Here is a 17,596-nt window from a genome sequence, read left to right as displayed (position 1 = left end):
TAAAGTGTCCCAGGTAACGGTTGTTGAGCAACCCTGGAACTCACTAGGGCCAGTGTTCCTGTGCAGAGTGGTGAGGGCCTGGCCTTGGCCCCAGGCCAAACGGCGACTCTGCAGTCAGCCCTCTGCAGCCTTCCTCCCCAGACCTTGTCCCACCAGGTCTTCTGCCCCCTCAGCCCATCCAGACCAGCCTCCCACTGCCTGCTTCTGGCACCAAGCAGAAGAGAGCCCCACGCTCCTGCCCTGTGCCACCTGTGGGCCGTCGCCTGCTCTCCTGTGTTGGCCTTGCTTCACCCAGTCACGGACAGACGCAGGGACAGGGCCATGGAAAACTCCAGATCCAAGGCTTTTTTATTACTGGTCAGAAGGTGCTCACTCACAAACAGTTCTGAGAAGAGGAACATTGAACAACTCTGCCACAGTCTGCGTGGGGCTGCCAGCCCACCCTGCAGTGGGCACCCTAAGGCCTTCCATACGTTGGTGTTTTCACTTTTGTCTTTTTAAAAAACAGAACCAGTCCTAGAGTAGAAAGTAAAACCCTGTGATGAATTTTCAGGATCAAACCAAAGTGTGAAAGGTCGGAATAGGAGTTCTGAGGGGCTGGGACAGTGGCCACAGTGGTCCAGTCCCATCCCCCGCCCCCAGTGGTTGGCAGAAGGGTGGGGCATAGCTGACAGGAAGGCCAAACTCAGACAGGAGCATCCTGTCTTCATCATTTTTTCACTTCTACATACCATAGAAATTTAAGCAAAATAGCTATTTTATATATATTTCTATCTCATATATATAAATCAGGCAAATAAAGAGTTCAGGGGCGCTGAGATGGGGTACCCCAGAGGCGGGACGCTGGGTTCTCGGGCGCCCAGGCCACCAGCCCAGGCTGGGCCAAGGCTTGGTTCTTATTGCTGACTTGGGCGTGGTTCTCTGGCGGAAGCACCTGCGGGCCTGCCGGGCCCCTCGGGGCTGGGGAGCAGCCCAGGTGGCCGGGGCTCCACAGGGGCGGTTGTCCTCAGACCCACATGGAGGCCCCTCGGGGCCCCTCCCTAACCGTGGCTGGGGCTGCAGCTCCAGAGACTTGTGCTCTCCTGGTTCCTTTCTCTGGGGGGCCGGCAGCTCAGATAGAAACGGCCTTGCTGTTTGAGCTGCACAGCGCTCCCAACTCAGAAGGGTCTGTGTGGCTTCCTGATGTCTTAAAGAGAAGGGGCTCTTGCCAGGACACTCGTGTGGCAAGAAAGCACACTTAAGGAAGTTGTCCACTAAGTGCTGTACTAAAAATATTTACTGAGCATCTTGGCTGAAAAGAAATGGGAGATACTTTTTCTAAAAAAGTCCGAAGTGGCTCCCTGGGAGGGGCCGGTTCCTCCCCGGGGGGCTGGTGACTGAGGCAGCCCAGGGCCTGGACCAGCCTGCCTGAGTTGTGGGAACTGGAGCTGGGGGCCCCGGGTCGGGGGCGCCGAGTCCATGGTGAAGGGGGTGGGAGACCCGGGGCACCTGGGGGCTTGAGAGAACCCGGGTCAGCACTCCCTTCCAAGGTGAGAGCCCCAAACAGTGTTATTAAACAGCAGAAGGGAAAGGTGGGATGGGAGGGCCGCTGAGCACTGAGTTGAGTGCAGTAAACAGGAGGAGGAGCAGGCTGTGCGGGCGCCTGTCTGCAGGAGGGGGCGTGCTCAGAAGATGCTGGGGCACATGTGCCAGTCCTGCTTCTCCTTGGCCTCCCAGTAGCCTCCCTTGTACACGCAGGCCATCTCCCCCGTCAGCGGGTCCAGCTTCTTCTCGAACCACAGCGGCACATACACGTCGGCCTCCTTCTCTGGTGGGCGGCAGGCGGGGGCTGGGGTGGGCAGCCGGCCTCCGACGCTGTACCCGGGAAAGTCACTCCCTGTCCCCCTCCCCGCTGCTGGGGTGCCCCGCTTCTCCAGCACCCCTTCCTGCCCCCAGCTCCTCCCAGCCCCGGGGAGACCCCATGGCCCCTCTCCCCACGGCTCACCTTCGTCCATCCCGCAGCCCCGGGAGCAGGCCTCCAGCCGCCGGCGCCGGCTGACGCGTTGCTTCTCCTCCAGCCGCTGCTTCTCCGTGTTGGCCTCGTCCCAGTGGCCCTTCTCCATGAGCCGCTGGTCCGGCCGCAGGCGGCTGTCTGTGGGCGCCACCCCCTCCTCGTTCTCGTTGAGGGTCAGGGCCAGTTGGGAGAAGTAGTACATGTTCTCCGCGTTGTCCCTGCGGGGCCCCGTGGGGTGAGCAGTCGGGACACACTCGGCCCCCCGCTTCGCTCCTGCGTATCCACCCACTGAAGCCCCAAACCCAGCCTGGTGTCCGCCTCACCCTTTCCTCCCTGCATCTTGCAGGCTCCACCGACCTGCATCTGTTTTGCTACCTTACACTTCTCTGGGAACTTGCCCATTTCGTCTGATTTTTCACGTTATCTGCCTGAAGTGTTTTATAACGTCACTATTCCTTTAATGTGTGTGTGAAAGCACGTCCTGTGCTGCTTTTTTGAAGCCTTAAAAGAAGCCACACGTACTGCTGCTTTTTTGGCCTCAGGCGTTTTGGATTAGTCCCGATACTTGGTACGTTGGTCCTTACACGGCCTGCTTGTATTAATGCAACCTTCCCACCTAACCAAAAGGTAGAATCCTGACAAAATCTACACGTATCCATAGGGGAAACTCACCAACCCACTCCCTTCTCAGGCAGCCAACTGGCAGGTCTCCTGGCTTTATCAGTCCTTTGCTTTCCTTTCAGTACAGTTTTATTGCATCTTTGTGTAGTCTTGAGTGTCTGTGTATGTCTCTGTATGTGTTTTGGATACTTGTTTTTAAGTGTAAAAAGAATGTCATGATATGGGTAACCTCCCGGGACTTGCTGTTTTGGACTTCACGTTGTGTTACTGAGATTGACCTGTATTGCACGTTGCTGCTCATTTGTTTCCTCTGCTGGGAGTACGGCACCGTGTGAGCGCACTGGTTACTCATCCTGTACATTTGGGTGGTCTCAGCTGTTTCCAGGTCTTTGGAGTAATCTTACGCGTGCGGCTTGTTGTACTGAGAGGAATCCTCTTGAGTACCTAAAAGTGGGGTTTCCGGGCCGCAGTTTGTGACGTCCTTCCTTAGGCGGTAAGGTCACACTGCTTTCCAGCGCGGTCCTACCAGCTCACATTCCCACCAGTGATGCATGAGAGAGCCTGTGGGTCCGTATCTTCAACACGTGATATCACCAGACTTTTCATTTCTTCAAATCAAACGATGGTAAAACTGCGTATCTCGTGGTTTTGATTTGCATTTCCCTGATTACTAATGATGTTGGTAATTTCCATATGATGACTGGCCATGTTTTTCCGCAAAATTCTTGTTAATGATCCTTGCACTTGCACATTTTTTTGCTTTATTTGTTAGTCAGAAGTTTTTAAGACTTTTATTTATTTATTCATATTTGGCTGTGCTGGGTCTCGGTTGCTGCGTGGGCTTTCCTCCAGGCGCAGTAAGCAGGGGCCGCTCCCCAGGTGCAGTGCACGGGCTTCTCCCGGCGGTGCTTTCTCTTGCTGTGGGGCACAGTCTCTGGGGCACGTGGGCTTCAGCAGGTGCAGTTCCTGGGCGCTGGAGTGCGGGCTCAGTGGCGGTCGTGCACAGACTTAGTTGCCACACAGCACGTGGGATCTTCCCGGACAGGGATTGGACCCATGTCTCCTGCATTGGCAGGAGGATTCTTTACCACTGACTCACCAGGGAAGCCCTAGGTAGAAGATCTTTATGTATTCTTTTTTAAATTAATATTTTTAATTGTAGTAGTTAATTGGAGTTAATTTTTAATTAACGTATTCTTAATACTAATTGTCATGTAAATATTGTGATTCTTTTCTCCAAGTTTATTTATTGTCTTTTCACTTTCTTTAAATCATCTTTTAATGAGCAAAATTTCTTTTAATGAACAACAGTTTAATTGAATGCATCAGTGTTTTTGTCTTACTTAATATGTAGTTCCTTAAGTTTTAGAAGATACTCATCTATATTTTCTACTTAGACTTTAACTTGTTGTTTAACAGGAAGTCAGACTTAATACTTGTTCGAAGTCCTTTACTTGGAGTTGATCTTTGTTATACTGTGAGGGAGAGAGTCACTGAATCTTCTGCTGTATGGATGGCCATTCTCCCCAGACCCTTTTAGTGGACGGTGCATCTGTCCATGGATAGGATAATGCCACCGTTGTTGTGCAGCAGAGATACATACACCTCCAGGCTGCTGTTTCCAGGCTCACTGTTCTGTTAAACTGCAGCTTCAGAGTAAGTCCTGCGGGCTAGTAGGGCAAGTCCTCTTTTTTTCTGTTCTTCTTTAGAAATATCCTGGCCCTTTATTCTTTAATATAAATTTGAAAATCATAATATAAAGTTCCATGAATAGTTCAGTGTTGGGATTTTGCTTGATTTACTGACTCTGTGTGTGTGCTAAGTCACTTAAGTTGTGTCTGACTCTCTTGATGGCGTGGACTACAGCCTGCCAGGCTTCTCCGTCCGTGGGATTCTCCAGGCAGGGATAGTGAAGTTGCCATGCCCTCCTCCAGGGGATCTTCCCAACTCAGGGATTAAAACCCACGTCTCTCATGTCTCCTGCATTGGCAAGTGGTTTCTTTACCACCGAGCCACCAGGAAAATCACTGTCGGGATTTTGTTTGATTTACTGACTCTTTAGATCATGATACTTCTATAGACGTTTTGTCTTTCTACGCATAACCATGGTATCTTTCTCCGTTCCTTAACTCTTCCTTGGTATCTCAGCAGTTTTATGCTTTTCTCTATAGAGGTCTTGCATGTATTGTACGATTTCCTCCAAGGCCCCTGATGTTCTCTGATATGGTAACTGGGGTCTTCTCTTAAACTGTGCCTTCTGGTCGTTTTCTTTTAGTGTGCAGAAATACAGCTGACTGTTGCATATTAGTCTTATGTTGAGGCGCATGAGATGCTTTTTCTGTATCTGTTTAGATCTGTTAATGTAGCAAATTGATTTATGGATTTTCTAGTATAAATCATCCTTGTGTACCCTGGATAAACTCAAAATATGATTGAAGAATGTTTCTGTTTTGTTTTTTTAATACTATTGGATTTTCTGATATGTCATTTTGGGATTTTGCTTATTATCCATGAGTGGAAAAGGGTTTATTATTCTGTGTTCCTACTATTCTTTTATCCTAATTTGGTACCAGTTATCTTATATTTGCCTCACAGTATAATAAAGTATTTTTTATTTTTTCTATGGTTTGGAAGATTTTGTATAAAATTGGGGTATTTATTTATTTCTCGAAAACTTGGTAAAATTCACCTATAAAATGACTTGGGCTTTGTGTTTTCCCTGTAGGAATTTTTTAACCACTGCTTCAGTATCTTTAATTATAGGACTATTCATGCTTTTTTATTTCTAGACTCAGTTCTACAAAAAAAAATCGTATTTAGAAAAAATATGTTTTTCTAAAAATTTGTCTTTCCAGTCTGAATTTTAATGATCTCTTTATAATTTAAATATCATAATAAAACATAATGAAAACATTAATAACATGTATTTCTATATTCTCTTGATCAGCCTTGCCAGTAGTTTTCTGTTTATTTTTTCCCTCAAAGATCTACTTCTTACTTTTTAAACTTTATTTTACTTCTACTTTTTAACTATATTTTCTTTTTTCTTTCAGTTTGTATGTTGAACTTTCCCTGATTTCTTAGAATGAAAGAGACTTTATTAGCTTATACCTATTTGAGGCAAAAATTTCCTTTGAAGCATTGCCTTTGGTACATCCAGCCAGTTTTGTTTTTTTTTCAGAAGCATTTAAAACTTCCCATTCTAATTTATTATTTTCTCCATGAGTTACTTAGCAACTTAAATATTTTTCCAAATATGTGGGGAGTTTCTGACGTAACCTTTGATTTGTCTAATCGTAGACTGCGGTCTGTGTGCCACCCTCTGTGCATTTGTTGGGGCTTTCTTTGGGGTTTAGTGCGCAGTTGCGTTTTGCATGCACCCGCGTGTGTTTGGAAACAGCTCGTTGTCCGCCGTGGCCTTGGCTGTGCGCATGCCCTGGGGCTGTGCGCGCTCCGCTGTGCGGGCTTGTGTTTCCCCTTCAGCTCGCAGCAGGCCAGAGGAGTGTATTGAACCCGTCCGCCCTCTACCGTCAGCCTGCGCTCTGTGCGCTTTTGAGGCCCTTTCACTGCGCGCATGTTTGCCCCACGCCTGCTGTTCACACCTTCCGGAGGAACTCAACCTTTTATCATGCAGCAACGCTTCCACTCCTGGGAATGCTTTTGCCTGTTTTTAGCTGATAATAACAGCTGCTATAGTTTTTTGGTTAGTGTTTTCATGGTATATTTATCTTTTACTTTCGATCTTTGCCCCTCTGTATATTCTGGATCTTTCTTAGAAGGTGCACGCATCTGGATTTTTAAACATTCAGTCGGTGTTTTGCTTTGTGACTAGTGTTTCGTCTACGCATTATGCTTTCTGTGTTAACTATTATTACTTGCCTTTTTTAAACAATATTTTCAGTGACTGAAACTCTTCTCTTGGCCTCTGCCTTCACGTCCCCTGGTGCCCTTTGTCTCCAGACCCCACTGTGCTGGCGTCATCTACACGCTTTAATTCTGGATTATTGTGGGGATGTTTCTGTTTCTCTTTGGTCTTAGTAATTCCTTTAAACACAGTCTTTTATTTCATGTAACGTACTGTGGCGCCTTCTGGATTCTTCCCTCCCCCACGTAAACTTATGTCCAGTGCTGTTTTCTTTGTGGGTTTTTGTGTGCCAGACCTTTTGGGGCTGTTCACCTGAGAATTTTTTTTTTTTTTTTTAAATCACAGCCTCATATTTGAATGATAGCTCCACTGGACAGAAACTTTTACCTTCTAATTCCATTCCCTTCATTACTTTGAAAATATTACTCCAGCATTGGCTGTTAAAAAAATCTGATGTCAATTTGAGTTTTCATTCTCTATTGAGATCTTCTCTGTTGGGAAGCTATTAGAAGTTTCTTCTTGGTATTCTTAGTTTCCAGTATAGTATGATCTAGGCAGAAGTTTCAGTTTGTCTGCCCCCTGGAGAAGGGAATGGCAAACCACTTCAGTATACTTGCCTTGAGAACCCCATGAACAGTGACAAAGGGCAAAATGATAGGATACTGAATGAGGAATTCCCCAGGTCGGTAGGTGCCCAGTATGCTACTGGAGCTCAGTGGAGAAATAACTATAGAAGGAATGAAGGGATGGAGCAAAAGCAAAACCAATACCCAGCTGTGGATGTGACTGGTGATAGAAGCAAGGTCCGGTGCTGTAAAGAGCAATATTGCATAGGAACCTGGAATGTTAGGTCCATGAATCAAGGCAAATTGGAAGTGGTCAAACAGGAGATGGCAAGAGTGAACGTCGACATTCTAGGAATCAGTGAACTAAAATGGACTGGAATGGGTGAATTTAACTCGGATGACCATTATATCTACTACTGTGGGCAGGAATCCCTTAGAAGAAATGGAGTAGCCATCATGGTAAACAAAAGAGTCCGAAATGCAGTACTTGGATGCAATCTTAAAAATGACAGGATGATTTCTGTTCGTTTCCAAGGCAAACCATTCAATATTACAGTAATCCAGGCCTATGCCCCAACCAGTAATGCTGAAGAAGCCGAAGTTAATCGGTTCTATGAAGACCTACAAGACCTTTTAGAACTAACACCCAAAAAAGATGTCCTTTTCATTATAGGGGACTGGAATGCAAAAGTAGGAAGTCAAGAAACACCTGGAGTAACTGGCAAATTTGGCCTTGGAGCACGGAATGAAGCAGGGCAAAGGCTAATAGAGTTTTGTCAAGAGAATGCACTGGTCATAGCAAACACCCTCTTCCAACAACACAAGAGAAGACTCTACACATGGACATCACCAGATGGTCAACACCGAAATCAGATTGATTATATTCTTTGCAACCAAAGATGGAGAAGCTGTATACAGTTAGCGAAAACAAGACCAGGAGCTGACTGTGGCTCGGATCATGAACTCCTTATTGCGAAGTTCAGACTTAAATTGAAGAAAGTAGGGAAAACCACTAGACCATTCAGATATGACCTCAATCAAATCCCTTATGATTATGCAGTGGAAGTGAGAAATAGATTTAAGGGACTGGATCTGATTGATAGAGTGCCTGATGAACTCTGGACGGAGGTTCGTGACATTGTACAGGAGACAGGGACCAAGACCATCCCCATGGAAAAGAAATGCAAAAGAGCGAAATGGCTGTCTGAGGAGGCCTTACAAATAGCTGTAAAAAGAAGAGAGGTGAAAAGCAAAGGAGAAAAGGAAAGATATAAGCATCTGAATGCAGAGTTCCAAAGAATAGCAAGGAGAGATAAGAAAGCCTTCCTCAGTGATCAATGCAAAGAAATAGAGGAAAACAACAGAATAGGAAAAACAAGAGACCTCTTCAAGAAAATTAGAGATTCCAAGGGAACTTTTCATGCAAAGATGGGCTCGATAAAGGACAGAAATGGTATGGACCTAACAGAAGCAGAAGATATTAAGAAGAGGTGGCAGGAATACACAGAAGAACTGTACAAAAAAGATCTTCACGACCAAGATAGTCACGATAATGTGATCACTGACCTAGAGCCAGACATCTTGGAATGTGAAGTCAAGTGGGCCTTAGAAAGCATCACTACGAACAAAGCTAGTGGTGGTGATGGAATTCCAGTTGAGCTATTTCAAGTCTTGAAAGATGATGCTGTGAAAGTGCTGCACTCAATATGCCAGCAGATTTGGAAAACTCAGCAGTGGCCACAGGACTGGAAGAGGTCAGTCTTCATTCCAATCCCAAATAAAGGCAATGCCAAAGAATGCTCAAACTACCGCACAATTGCACTCATCTCACACGCTAGTAAAGTCATGCTCAAAATTCTCCAAGCCAGGCTTCAGCAGTATGTAAACCGTGAACTCCCAGATGTTCAAGCAGGTTTTAGAAAAGGCAGAGGCACCAGAGATCAAATTGCCAACATCCGCTGGATCATGGAGAAAGCAAGAGAGTTTCAGAAAAACATCTATTTCTGTTTCATTGACTATGCCAAAGCCTTTGACTGTGTGGATCACAATAAACTGTGGAACATTCTGAAAGAGATGGGAATCCCAGACCACCTGACCTGCCTCTTGAGAAACCTGTATGCAGGTCAGGAAGCAACAGTTAGAACCGGTCATGGAACAACAGACTGGTTCCAAATAGGAAAAGGAGTGCGTCAAGGTTGTATATTGTCACCTTGCTTATTTAACTTATATGCAGAGTACATCATGAGGAACGCTGGGCTGGAAGAAGCACAAGCTGGAATCAAGATTGCTGGGAGAAATATCAATAACCTCAGATATGCAGATGACACTACCCTTATGGCAGAAAGTGAAGAGGAACTAAAAAGCCTGTTGATGAAAGTGAAAGAGGAGAGTGAAAAGGTTGGCTTGAAGCTCAACATTCAGAAAACAAAGATCATGGCATCTGGTCCCATCACTTCATGGGAAATAGATGGAAAAACAGTGGAAACAGTGTCAGACTTTGTTTTTTTGGGCTCCAAAATCACTGCAGATGCTGATTGCAGCCATGAAATTAAAAGACGCTTGCTCCTTGGAAGGAAAGTTATGACCAACCTTGATAGTATATTAAAAAGCAGAGACATTACTTTGCCGACCAAGGTCCGTCTAGTCAAGGCAATGGTTTTTCCCATGGTCATGTATGGATGTGAGAGTTGGACTGTGAAGAAAGCTGATCGCCGAAGAATCGATGCTTTTGAACTGTGGTGTTGGAGAAGACTCTTGAGAGTCCCTTATACTGCAAGGAGATCCAACCAGTCCATTCTAAAGGAGATCAATCCTGGATGTTCATTGGAGGGACTGATGCTAAAGCTGAAACTCCAATACTTTGGCCACCTCATGAGACGAGTTGACTCACTGGAAAAGACTCTGATGCTGGGAAAGGTTGGGGGCGGGAGGAGAAGGGGACGACGGAGAATGAGATGGCTGGATGGCATCACCGACTCTGTGGACATGAGTTTGAGTGTACTCCGGGAGTTGGTGATGGACAGGGAGGCCTGGCGTGCTGTGATTCATGGGGTCGCGGAGAGTTGGACACGACTGAGCGACTGAACTGAACTGAGGCCTAAGTTTTTCTTTATTTTTTGTTTCTGGAACTCTAATGGGCCCTTTAAACCCAAGGTCTTTCATGTCTTCATTTTTACATGGGGAAATTTATCTCCATTATTTCTTTTAACTATATCTCTCTCCTTTCTATTTTTCTTTCTTTTCCTTTCTTTCTGGGATTCCAGGTACTCATTAGGTCATGGTTAACCTAGAAATTACAGTGTACACAGTTGACACAGTCAGAACTTAGTGTGCGTCTTGAACCTCCTCTTGGGTAGCAGAAAGGCGTTGGAAACTTTTCCTTCTGGTTAATCCTTTTCTGGGCTTCCCTGGTGGCTCAGAGGGTAAAGAACTTGCTTGCAGTGCGGGAGACCTGGGTTTGATCCCTGCATTGGGAAGACCCCCTGGGGAAGGGAGCCAGCTCTCCGCTCCGGTATTTTGAGCTGGAGAATGTCGTGGACTGAGGAGTGCAGCTGTGTTTAGCGTTTACATTTTGAACTTCGTAGGTTTTCTTCCTCACTTCACACATCTTGGTTCTTCCATCTGGGAGCTCTGTCCTTTAGCGCCTCTGCTGGTGGCAAAAGGGGTTGTTTGAAAATGCCTGTTTCAGCTTCAGGCTGTAAAGATGTCCTTGCCAGGTGTACAGCTAACTCTAAGCCGGCAACGAGTCTTTCTGCATGTGGAAGATTTCATTTGACTTTCTTCAGGCTTCTGTGACATTGCCAATGAGGAGATGTCTGTCTGTCTACTGTTCCTTGGAAAGTAAAGTCTTTCAGAAATCTAGCTGCTGCTGCTGCTGCTAAGTCACTTCAGTCGTGTCCGACTCTGTGTGACCCCATAGACGGAAGCCCATCAGGCTCCCCTGTCCCTGAGATTCTCCAGGCAAGAACACTGGAGTGGGTTGCCATTTCCTTCTCCAATGTGTGAAAGTGAAAAGTGAAAGTGAAGTCGCTCAGTCGTATCCGACCCTTAGCGACCCCACGGACTGCAGCCTACCAGGCTCCTCCATCCATGGGATTTTCTAGGCAAGAGTACTGGAGTGGCTTGCCATTGCCTTCTCCGTCAGAAATCTAGCTACTTAATATTTTCTCTTATCTAGTTTCAGCATTTCATTGTATCAATTTAGATGTGGAAAATTCTCTGCTGCTTTCTCCTTTGCTGGTCTCTTTCTTCTGGACTCTGACCTGCCTGCTGGACCCTGCTCTCAAACTCGACGTGCCCTGCACATCCCCACTGCATCCTGCAGGCCCCAGGGGTGCCCGTGAGGCTGCTCCCGGGACTCACTCTGGGTCCCCAGGTGGCTAGGCTTCTCTAGCTTCTTCTCTTTTTCAGGGTTTGTCTCTTTATCTGAAGACTTTGGCTATTTCTTCTGACCTGTAGCCAGTCAGTGAGTTCACTCTATTAAACCTTTCTGTGGAGTTCTCAGTTTCAGTTACTTTTTTGTTGTTGTTGAATTTTGTTTCCTTTTCTTTGGAATCAGCTGTGGCACTTTTTATAGTTTGCCGTTTCCTGCACTTCCGTTCATGTCTGTTCATGCCTCTGTGGGGCCTGTCCCATCAGACTGTTCGGAGTCTCTGTAGGACTGGCTGCCACCTGTCACAGACTGTCACGCTCGACTCCAGCTGGGCGTCTGCCCCTCACGTGGGGACAGAGCTGTCCCCGCACAGCTGCGTGCTTCCTGTCTGGCCGGGCGGGTCGCCTCCCTGTCTGCAGCCCGCTCACCTCTTTTTGCTACCCCTCTCCTGCCCGCTCTTCACCCCACAGCCCCACTCACGGCAGCGGGTACTTCTTCCACAGCAGCTTGGCCGGCAGCGTCTGGTACACGGTTTTCTGCTTCCCGTCTGAGCTGGGGCTGCTGGGGCTGCTTTGCACGATCTTAGCGCACTCCATCTGTTCGTCCCAAGAGCCTGACAGCACATAGTGGGCCTTGCCTTGGCTGTCACTCACCACTCCTGTCACCTGTGGGCATTGGCAGGGCCGGTGTGGGCACGTGCCCCGCTCTGGGGTCCCCCAGGACTCAGAGAGGTGGCCGTGCTTACCTTCCGGGCCACCTCTTTGGAGAAATAGCTGTAGGGCAGAAACTTCAGCTGGCACCGGTCCTTTGTCTTATGGTTCACGATCTCAATGTCTCCTGTCTGGACAGGGACCGGGGTGCTCAGTGGCTGATACCTGCCTGGGCCAGTGGCCCCTCCCTTGGGGCACCCCCTGACCTGGTCAATCCAGAGCTTGCCCACGATGATGTTATGCACAGTCGAGGTGCTTTTCCTCCACACGTAGTGGTTCCCACTGGCCTGGAATTCTAAGTGGATAGCACCTGGAAGCCAGACACAGGGTCAGAAGTCATAGCCTGCCAAGTTGGGTCCCAGCCAACCTGCCCTACCCACCCATGATCCTGGGGTCCTGAGGACCACAGGCCAGGGGGGATCCAGGAGGCCTCTGGGGGGACTCGCGTTACCCTCGGAGGCCCTATGCTGGCTCCAGGGTCGGCAGACCCTCCCCCTCATCCAGCACGTCTTTCTGCCCCTGCTCACCTAGCGGCATGATGGAGAGGTATTTCCCCCGGAACTTGCTGGCGATGGTGATCTCCTGCCAGAGGCTCCAGCCATGCTTGGAGAACACATAGTGCGCGGCAGACGGCGGGTGGTGGCTCACCTGAGACAAGGCCCACGGGTCGTGAGTGTCTGTGGACACGGCCCAGGCCCCTCCCCAACCAGCTGGGGGACAGCGCCCCGTGCCCAGTGTGAAGGGCCGTGTGGCCATGGGAATCACAGATGCACGGGGGGCCCTGGACCCCCCAGAAAGGAGAGCCACACAGCAAGGGCGTGGCGGCCTGACTTGGGCTGTGGGGGGCGTGGCAGCGGGGTGACTAAAGTGAGCGTGATGGGCTCCAGAGCACCCTCTAGTCACGCTGCGCATGTCAGCAGAGGCCTCATCTGCTGCGCTGTGCTGCACCAAGGAGGCCCAGACCAGGAGTCCCCCAGCCAGCCTGGCTCCTGCCCCAGCCTGACGGCGGTGCTGCCTGCTCGGCCTGCCGGGCACCTCCGCCCCATCCTCTCCCAAAGCGGGCACCCTGACCGTGTCTCTCTGAGGACACCGCATCAGTGTTCTCCCACCTGGTCCTTCTCGTCTCTGTGGCTCCTGGTCACAGGGTAGGGGTGAAGCCCCTCCTGTCTTGCGGCCACCTGGAGCGGCGGCTGTGGGCTCAACCCTCCCCCAGAAGCTCCTGACACCCCACAGCGGCACCCCCACTGCCTTCCACAGCCCAGACCTGCCAGCCGCTCCCCCGCTGGAGCCCACCCCCACAAACTCAGGACATGACCCTGCGCCCTGGAGCTCTGCTCGGCCTCCTCCTCGGGCAGATGACCCGTCCTTCCAGCTCTCACACCAAACGCCTGGCCCCTCATCTCATGCTCCTCTGCTCCTTAGCAAATCCTGGCTGTTCTTCCAAACAGCATCCAGAGTCCGCCCTGCCTCCAGCCCCCCTGCTCCACCCTGACACGCTGCACTGTCCCCATGGCGACGGGGGGAGGTGGCTCCTCTGCCTCCAGTGACGCCCCCACACAGAGAAAAGCCAGAGGCCCCCTGCCCCCCGTGCCCTTCTCTCTGACCTCAGTGGCTGTCTCCCCCAATCTGTCAGCCAAGCTGCTCCCAGACCACCCCCTTCTGAAAAAAGCCAGAACCATCCATTCACACAGTAACTATTCGCCACCCCGGCCCATGAGACCCCTCAACGCGAGCACCTCCTGGTCCATCGTGGGTTCGGCTCAGCTCTGTTCAGCTCAGAAACCCTGGTCATCGCCGCCGCCTTCCCCAGCCCCACTCCTTACAGCCACCCCTCCTGAAGGTGCCTCTGCTCGACCTCCGACCCCCCTGGTCTGGCTTCCCACAGCCCCACGTGGCAGGCCGGGCATGCCTTTGAAACCAGCCACCGGGCTGCAGACTGTCAGCGTCCTGACATATTCCTGGGCCCGCGGCAGCAGCCGACACGGCAGACGCTCAGCGGCAGCCCGAGCCAGTCCGTCCTGGCTGCCTTCTCCCCCTAGCATGCAGCGCTGCACCGCTGGAACTGCCCTTCTGCAGAGGAGGGTCCCAGCGTGGGGCCTGGGGCTCACCACCCCCAGCCTCTGCCATCGCTGACCGCAGCTCATGGGGCGCAGGCTTCAGCTCAGCGGAGACCCCGGCAGCTCTGGCCCCCGGCTCCCTGACGGCACCCTGCTGACGCCCCTGCCCCACCACTCCTGGCCGCAAGGGGCATCCTCCCCGCAGTGCTCCTCCCACCCCCGGAAGCCTGCCCCATGGGTACCGCGGACCTGCCCCCCACAGGAGCCCCGGCTGCCTGACCGGACCTCGGCCCGATGGCCCCCGGGGGCAGTCCGTGTGCCATTTGTCTGAGCCTGCCCCCCGGCCCGGCGGCGTGGGCGCGGGCCCCACCTGCTCGCAGAGGGAGCGCAGGCCCATGTCTTCGAGCCGGTCCAGCTCAAAGGTCTCGCCCAGCATGGGGTTGAAGGGCTTGGCGACGCGGTGCGCGGTGGTGGAGTAGGAGGACACGGAGAAGGCGGCCACCAGGCACATCTGCTCCGCGGCGCTGCCGCAGCGCGCCGCCGCGTCCAGCAGCTGGTGGTACTCCAGGTCCTCCGTCAGCCGCTGCAGCATGGACAGCGGCTCGTTGAAGTTCACCTGCGGGCGGGCGCGGGGTCAGCCCTGGCCGTCACCGCAGCCCTGCTCTGCTCCCTGCCGGGCCGACACTTCGCGTCGCCGCCGCCGGGAGGCTCCTCCGCCGCCCGCCTCCCCTCGCTCCGCCGCCCCTCGCCCCGCCGCCGCCGCCGCCGCCGCCGCAGCTTTCTCCAGATCCTCGCCACACTCCGGCCTGCGGCCCCGGCAGAACCGTGCGGTTTACCTTCAGTCTCCCCTCCTCGGATGCAGGCCCCGCGGCAGTGACTCCTGGGAGTCAGGGACCGAGGGTGTGAGTGAGCGGACAGCGTGGGCCCACCTTGTGTCCTGAGCTGTCACGCAGCTTTCCGCCCTGGGCCACAGCGAACCAAGCCCGACCTGAAGCCCCGGCTCCCCTTTGTGGGGAGGCCGCTGTGGTCAGCAGCCCGCGGTTACCTCGCTGGGGTGGGGACCCGGGGCAGCCCAGCTTGGAGAACACCCAGCCCAGCCCTGCCGTACCCCTCCTGCTGGGGCAGGCAGCGGTCTGTGAGCCCCACGTCTGATCAGCAGAGCCCCTCCCTGGCTCCTTCCCCGTGTCCGAGACCTCAGCCCTGGGGGAACATTGGCAGCGCCGAAGGACACGACTCAATAATGCATTACGTGCTCAAGTGTGCCATTAAGAAAATGACACCAGGGCTGCATGCACTTCCCACGGGCCATTGCGTCCCCTCCAGGCACGAGAGCACAGTCCCCAGGGGCCCCTGCCTGGCCCCTACCGGCATGGGGATCTTGGAGAGCTCCCGGCCGATGCAGTTCTTCATGATGCTCCAGAGATTAAGGCTGTAGTTGGGCTTGTCGGGGATTCGGACACGCCTCTTGACTTTGGGGGGCCCCTGGGGCACAAGTGAGGCGCCATCTAGCATCTGCCAGAGAAGCAGAGTTCCCCCGTCAGAGGCCAGCACCAGCTGGCACATTGCTGGCAGGAGCAGGCTCCGCCTGGGCTGAGATGAAGGCCCCCAGGGTGCAGGGCCCCCCTGAGGGCCCTGAGGTCAAAGTGCCGGCCTCCCCGCTTCCCCCCCAAGGGCCCCCTCACTCACGTTGTCTGCAGTCCATTCCAGGGAGCCTGTAGTCCCTGCCTCAGCTTTTCTGTGGGAAACACAAAGGAGAAGGCAAGTTGTTTACAAATCCCAAGGCCTCCTGGGCACTTGACCCCCTTCTGTCCAGCCCCCTGGGCAGCCAGAATTTTAAAAACTTTGTTTCAAACATTATTGGGAAACAGAAGATGACTCTGAGTTAGAAATACCCTGCTGAGCCAACCAGAAATTCCCTAAGGGGTAAGAGGACGCCAAACCAGGCCTCTCCCGCAAGAAACCAGGACAGGGAGGAGGTGAGACGTGCTGGTCCACGAAGGCAGGGGAGCAGCCCTCCCCTGCCTGGCTGGGTTTTGAGGGGCTGGGGATGGCCACCCGGGGTGGGGGGCAGTGGCGCAGGTGTAGGTCAGGGGTGCCGGGAAGCCAGACGCACCTGGGGACCAGCAGGGAGCACGTGGCGGGCAGGGGGCCGTGGGCAGTTATGGCAGCGTCCCGGGACGTGGAGAGGCAGCTCCTCCCCAGGTCGAGGTCGGGGCCCTCCGTGCCAACCAACGCAGCCACCCCCGGCCCACCAACCCCTTCGGTGTCAGGACCTAAGCCTCCCTGGCAAGAGTGAGTGGCCCTGGCGAGGCCCGCGCCCTAACCCTGTGAAGCCCGTGCTCCCGCCCCATGCGCTCCTGCCCACAGCCCCGCCTCACTCTGCTCCCTCCACACCCGTCCTGCCAGCTTGGGTGCACGCCCGGGTGCGTCCTGAGGGCCCAGAGACTGGCAGCATGGCTGTCAACTGGGTACTACTAACGTGTATGTAGAAAGATCCTTTCTGAAAGAGCTAGCTTTTATGAGAAATGAAACAAAAGCTTCGAGGTCGAGAAGGAGAGGCGTCCTGTCTCCGGCCCGCTCCAGCATGCTGATACAGAGCCCGGGACCTTGTGCGGCTCTGTGGCAGGGCAGCGCCCTGCTCTCCATTTATAAAAGTGAAATCCCCGTACAAACGCTGTCTGGGTATTTTTGATTTAAGGAAGAACAGAACCTAATCTAAGCAAAACCAGCATCTGGAGCAAGACTGAAAAGAAAACCCTGAGTGCAAAGAGCCGGGGGCGCGTGAGAAGGAAAAGCCGGCAGGGCGGCGGCCCAGGAGCGGCTGTCCAGGCGCCGCCGGCCGTGCCCACCTGTCCTCGCTGGGCTCGGTGATCACGGTGATGAAGGACGTGGAGTCTTCCATGGCGTCGAAGTACTCGGTATTCTCATCTTCCTCACTGTCCTCCCCTTTGCTGGTCAAGAGGCTTCCTAGAGACACACACCGCGGCTGCCTCAGCTGGCAGCTTCGGCCATCTCGCCTGCCCCCGCCCCCCGGGCAGTCCAGAGCCCCATCACCCGCCGAGCTGCCCTGCTCCGTTCCCCGGAATGCGCCTCTCAGCCTCCTGCTCAGGGAGCCTCCCTCCTTCCGGAAGCTTCCCCGATCTCCGAATATGCTGGTCAGTGGCCCAGCTTCCCTCTCCCGGGGCACCTGTGACCTCCGAGCTCCAGGTTAGGTGAGTGGTCACCTGGCACCCTGGAGGTCTGGCCACGGGGCTCATCTTTGGAGCCTGTGCCCGTCATGGGGGTACAGGGGCACACAGGCGGGCACCAGGTATGGGCAGGAGGGGTGCGTTTCCGGGGGGGCCTTGGAAGCTGAGCCAGCTGGCGGTGGGGACGCCAAGGGTGCAGGGCGGGTGGCCAGGCGCCCGCTCAC

At 52.7% G+C, this 17,596-nt stretch overlaps 1 protein-coding gene across 2 annotated transcripts in view; it reads right to left on the bottom strand.

The window, feature by feature from the left end:
• Nucleotides 1–330: 330 nt before the first annotated feature.
• OSBP2 (oxysterol binding protein 2) overlaps nt 331–17,596 on the bottom strand; it is a 123,279-nt gene continuing 106,013 nt past the window's right edge. The window contains exons 5-14 of one of the 2 annotated variants that reach the window (XM_088828333.1): nt 17,034–17,151; nt 15,871–15,919; nt 15,550–15,696; nt 14,555–14,800; nt 12,655–12,775; nt 12,334–12,437; nt 12,163–12,258; nt 11,898–12,082; nt 1,985–2,211; nt 331–1,802 (exon numbers count right to left, since the gene is read on the bottom strand). In XM_088828333.1, the coding sequence (XP_088684459.1) occupies nt 1,552–1,802; nt 1,985–2,211; nt 11,898–12,082; nt 12,163–12,258; nt 12,334–12,437; nt 12,655–12,775; nt 14,555–14,800; nt 15,550–15,696; nt 15,871–15,919; nt 17,034–17,151 (1,544 nt within the window). In that variant the 3' untranslated portion in view covers nt 331–1,551. Of the gene's footprint in view, nt 1,808–1,984; nt 2,212–11,897; nt 12,083–12,162; nt 12,259–12,333; nt 12,438–12,654; nt 12,776–14,554; nt 14,801–15,549; nt 15,697–15,870; nt 15,920–17,033; nt 17,152–17,596 lie in introns of both variants that reach the window. The other variant, XM_055405408.2, reaches the window with a different exon arrangement.

The sequence above is a fragment of the Moschus berezovskii genome, chromosome 19 (genome assembly GCF_049115385.1).
Source record: "Moschus berezovskii isolate FMDL1 chromosome 19, NW_MosBer_1.0, whole genome shotgun sequence".
In the NCBI taxonomy this organism is placed as follows: Eukaryota; Metazoa; Chordata; class Mammalia; order Artiodactyla; family Moschidae; genus Moschus; species Moschus berezovskii.
Note: the sequence above shows the minus strand (reverse complement) of the source record. Positions and strands in the feature narration are given on the sequence as shown.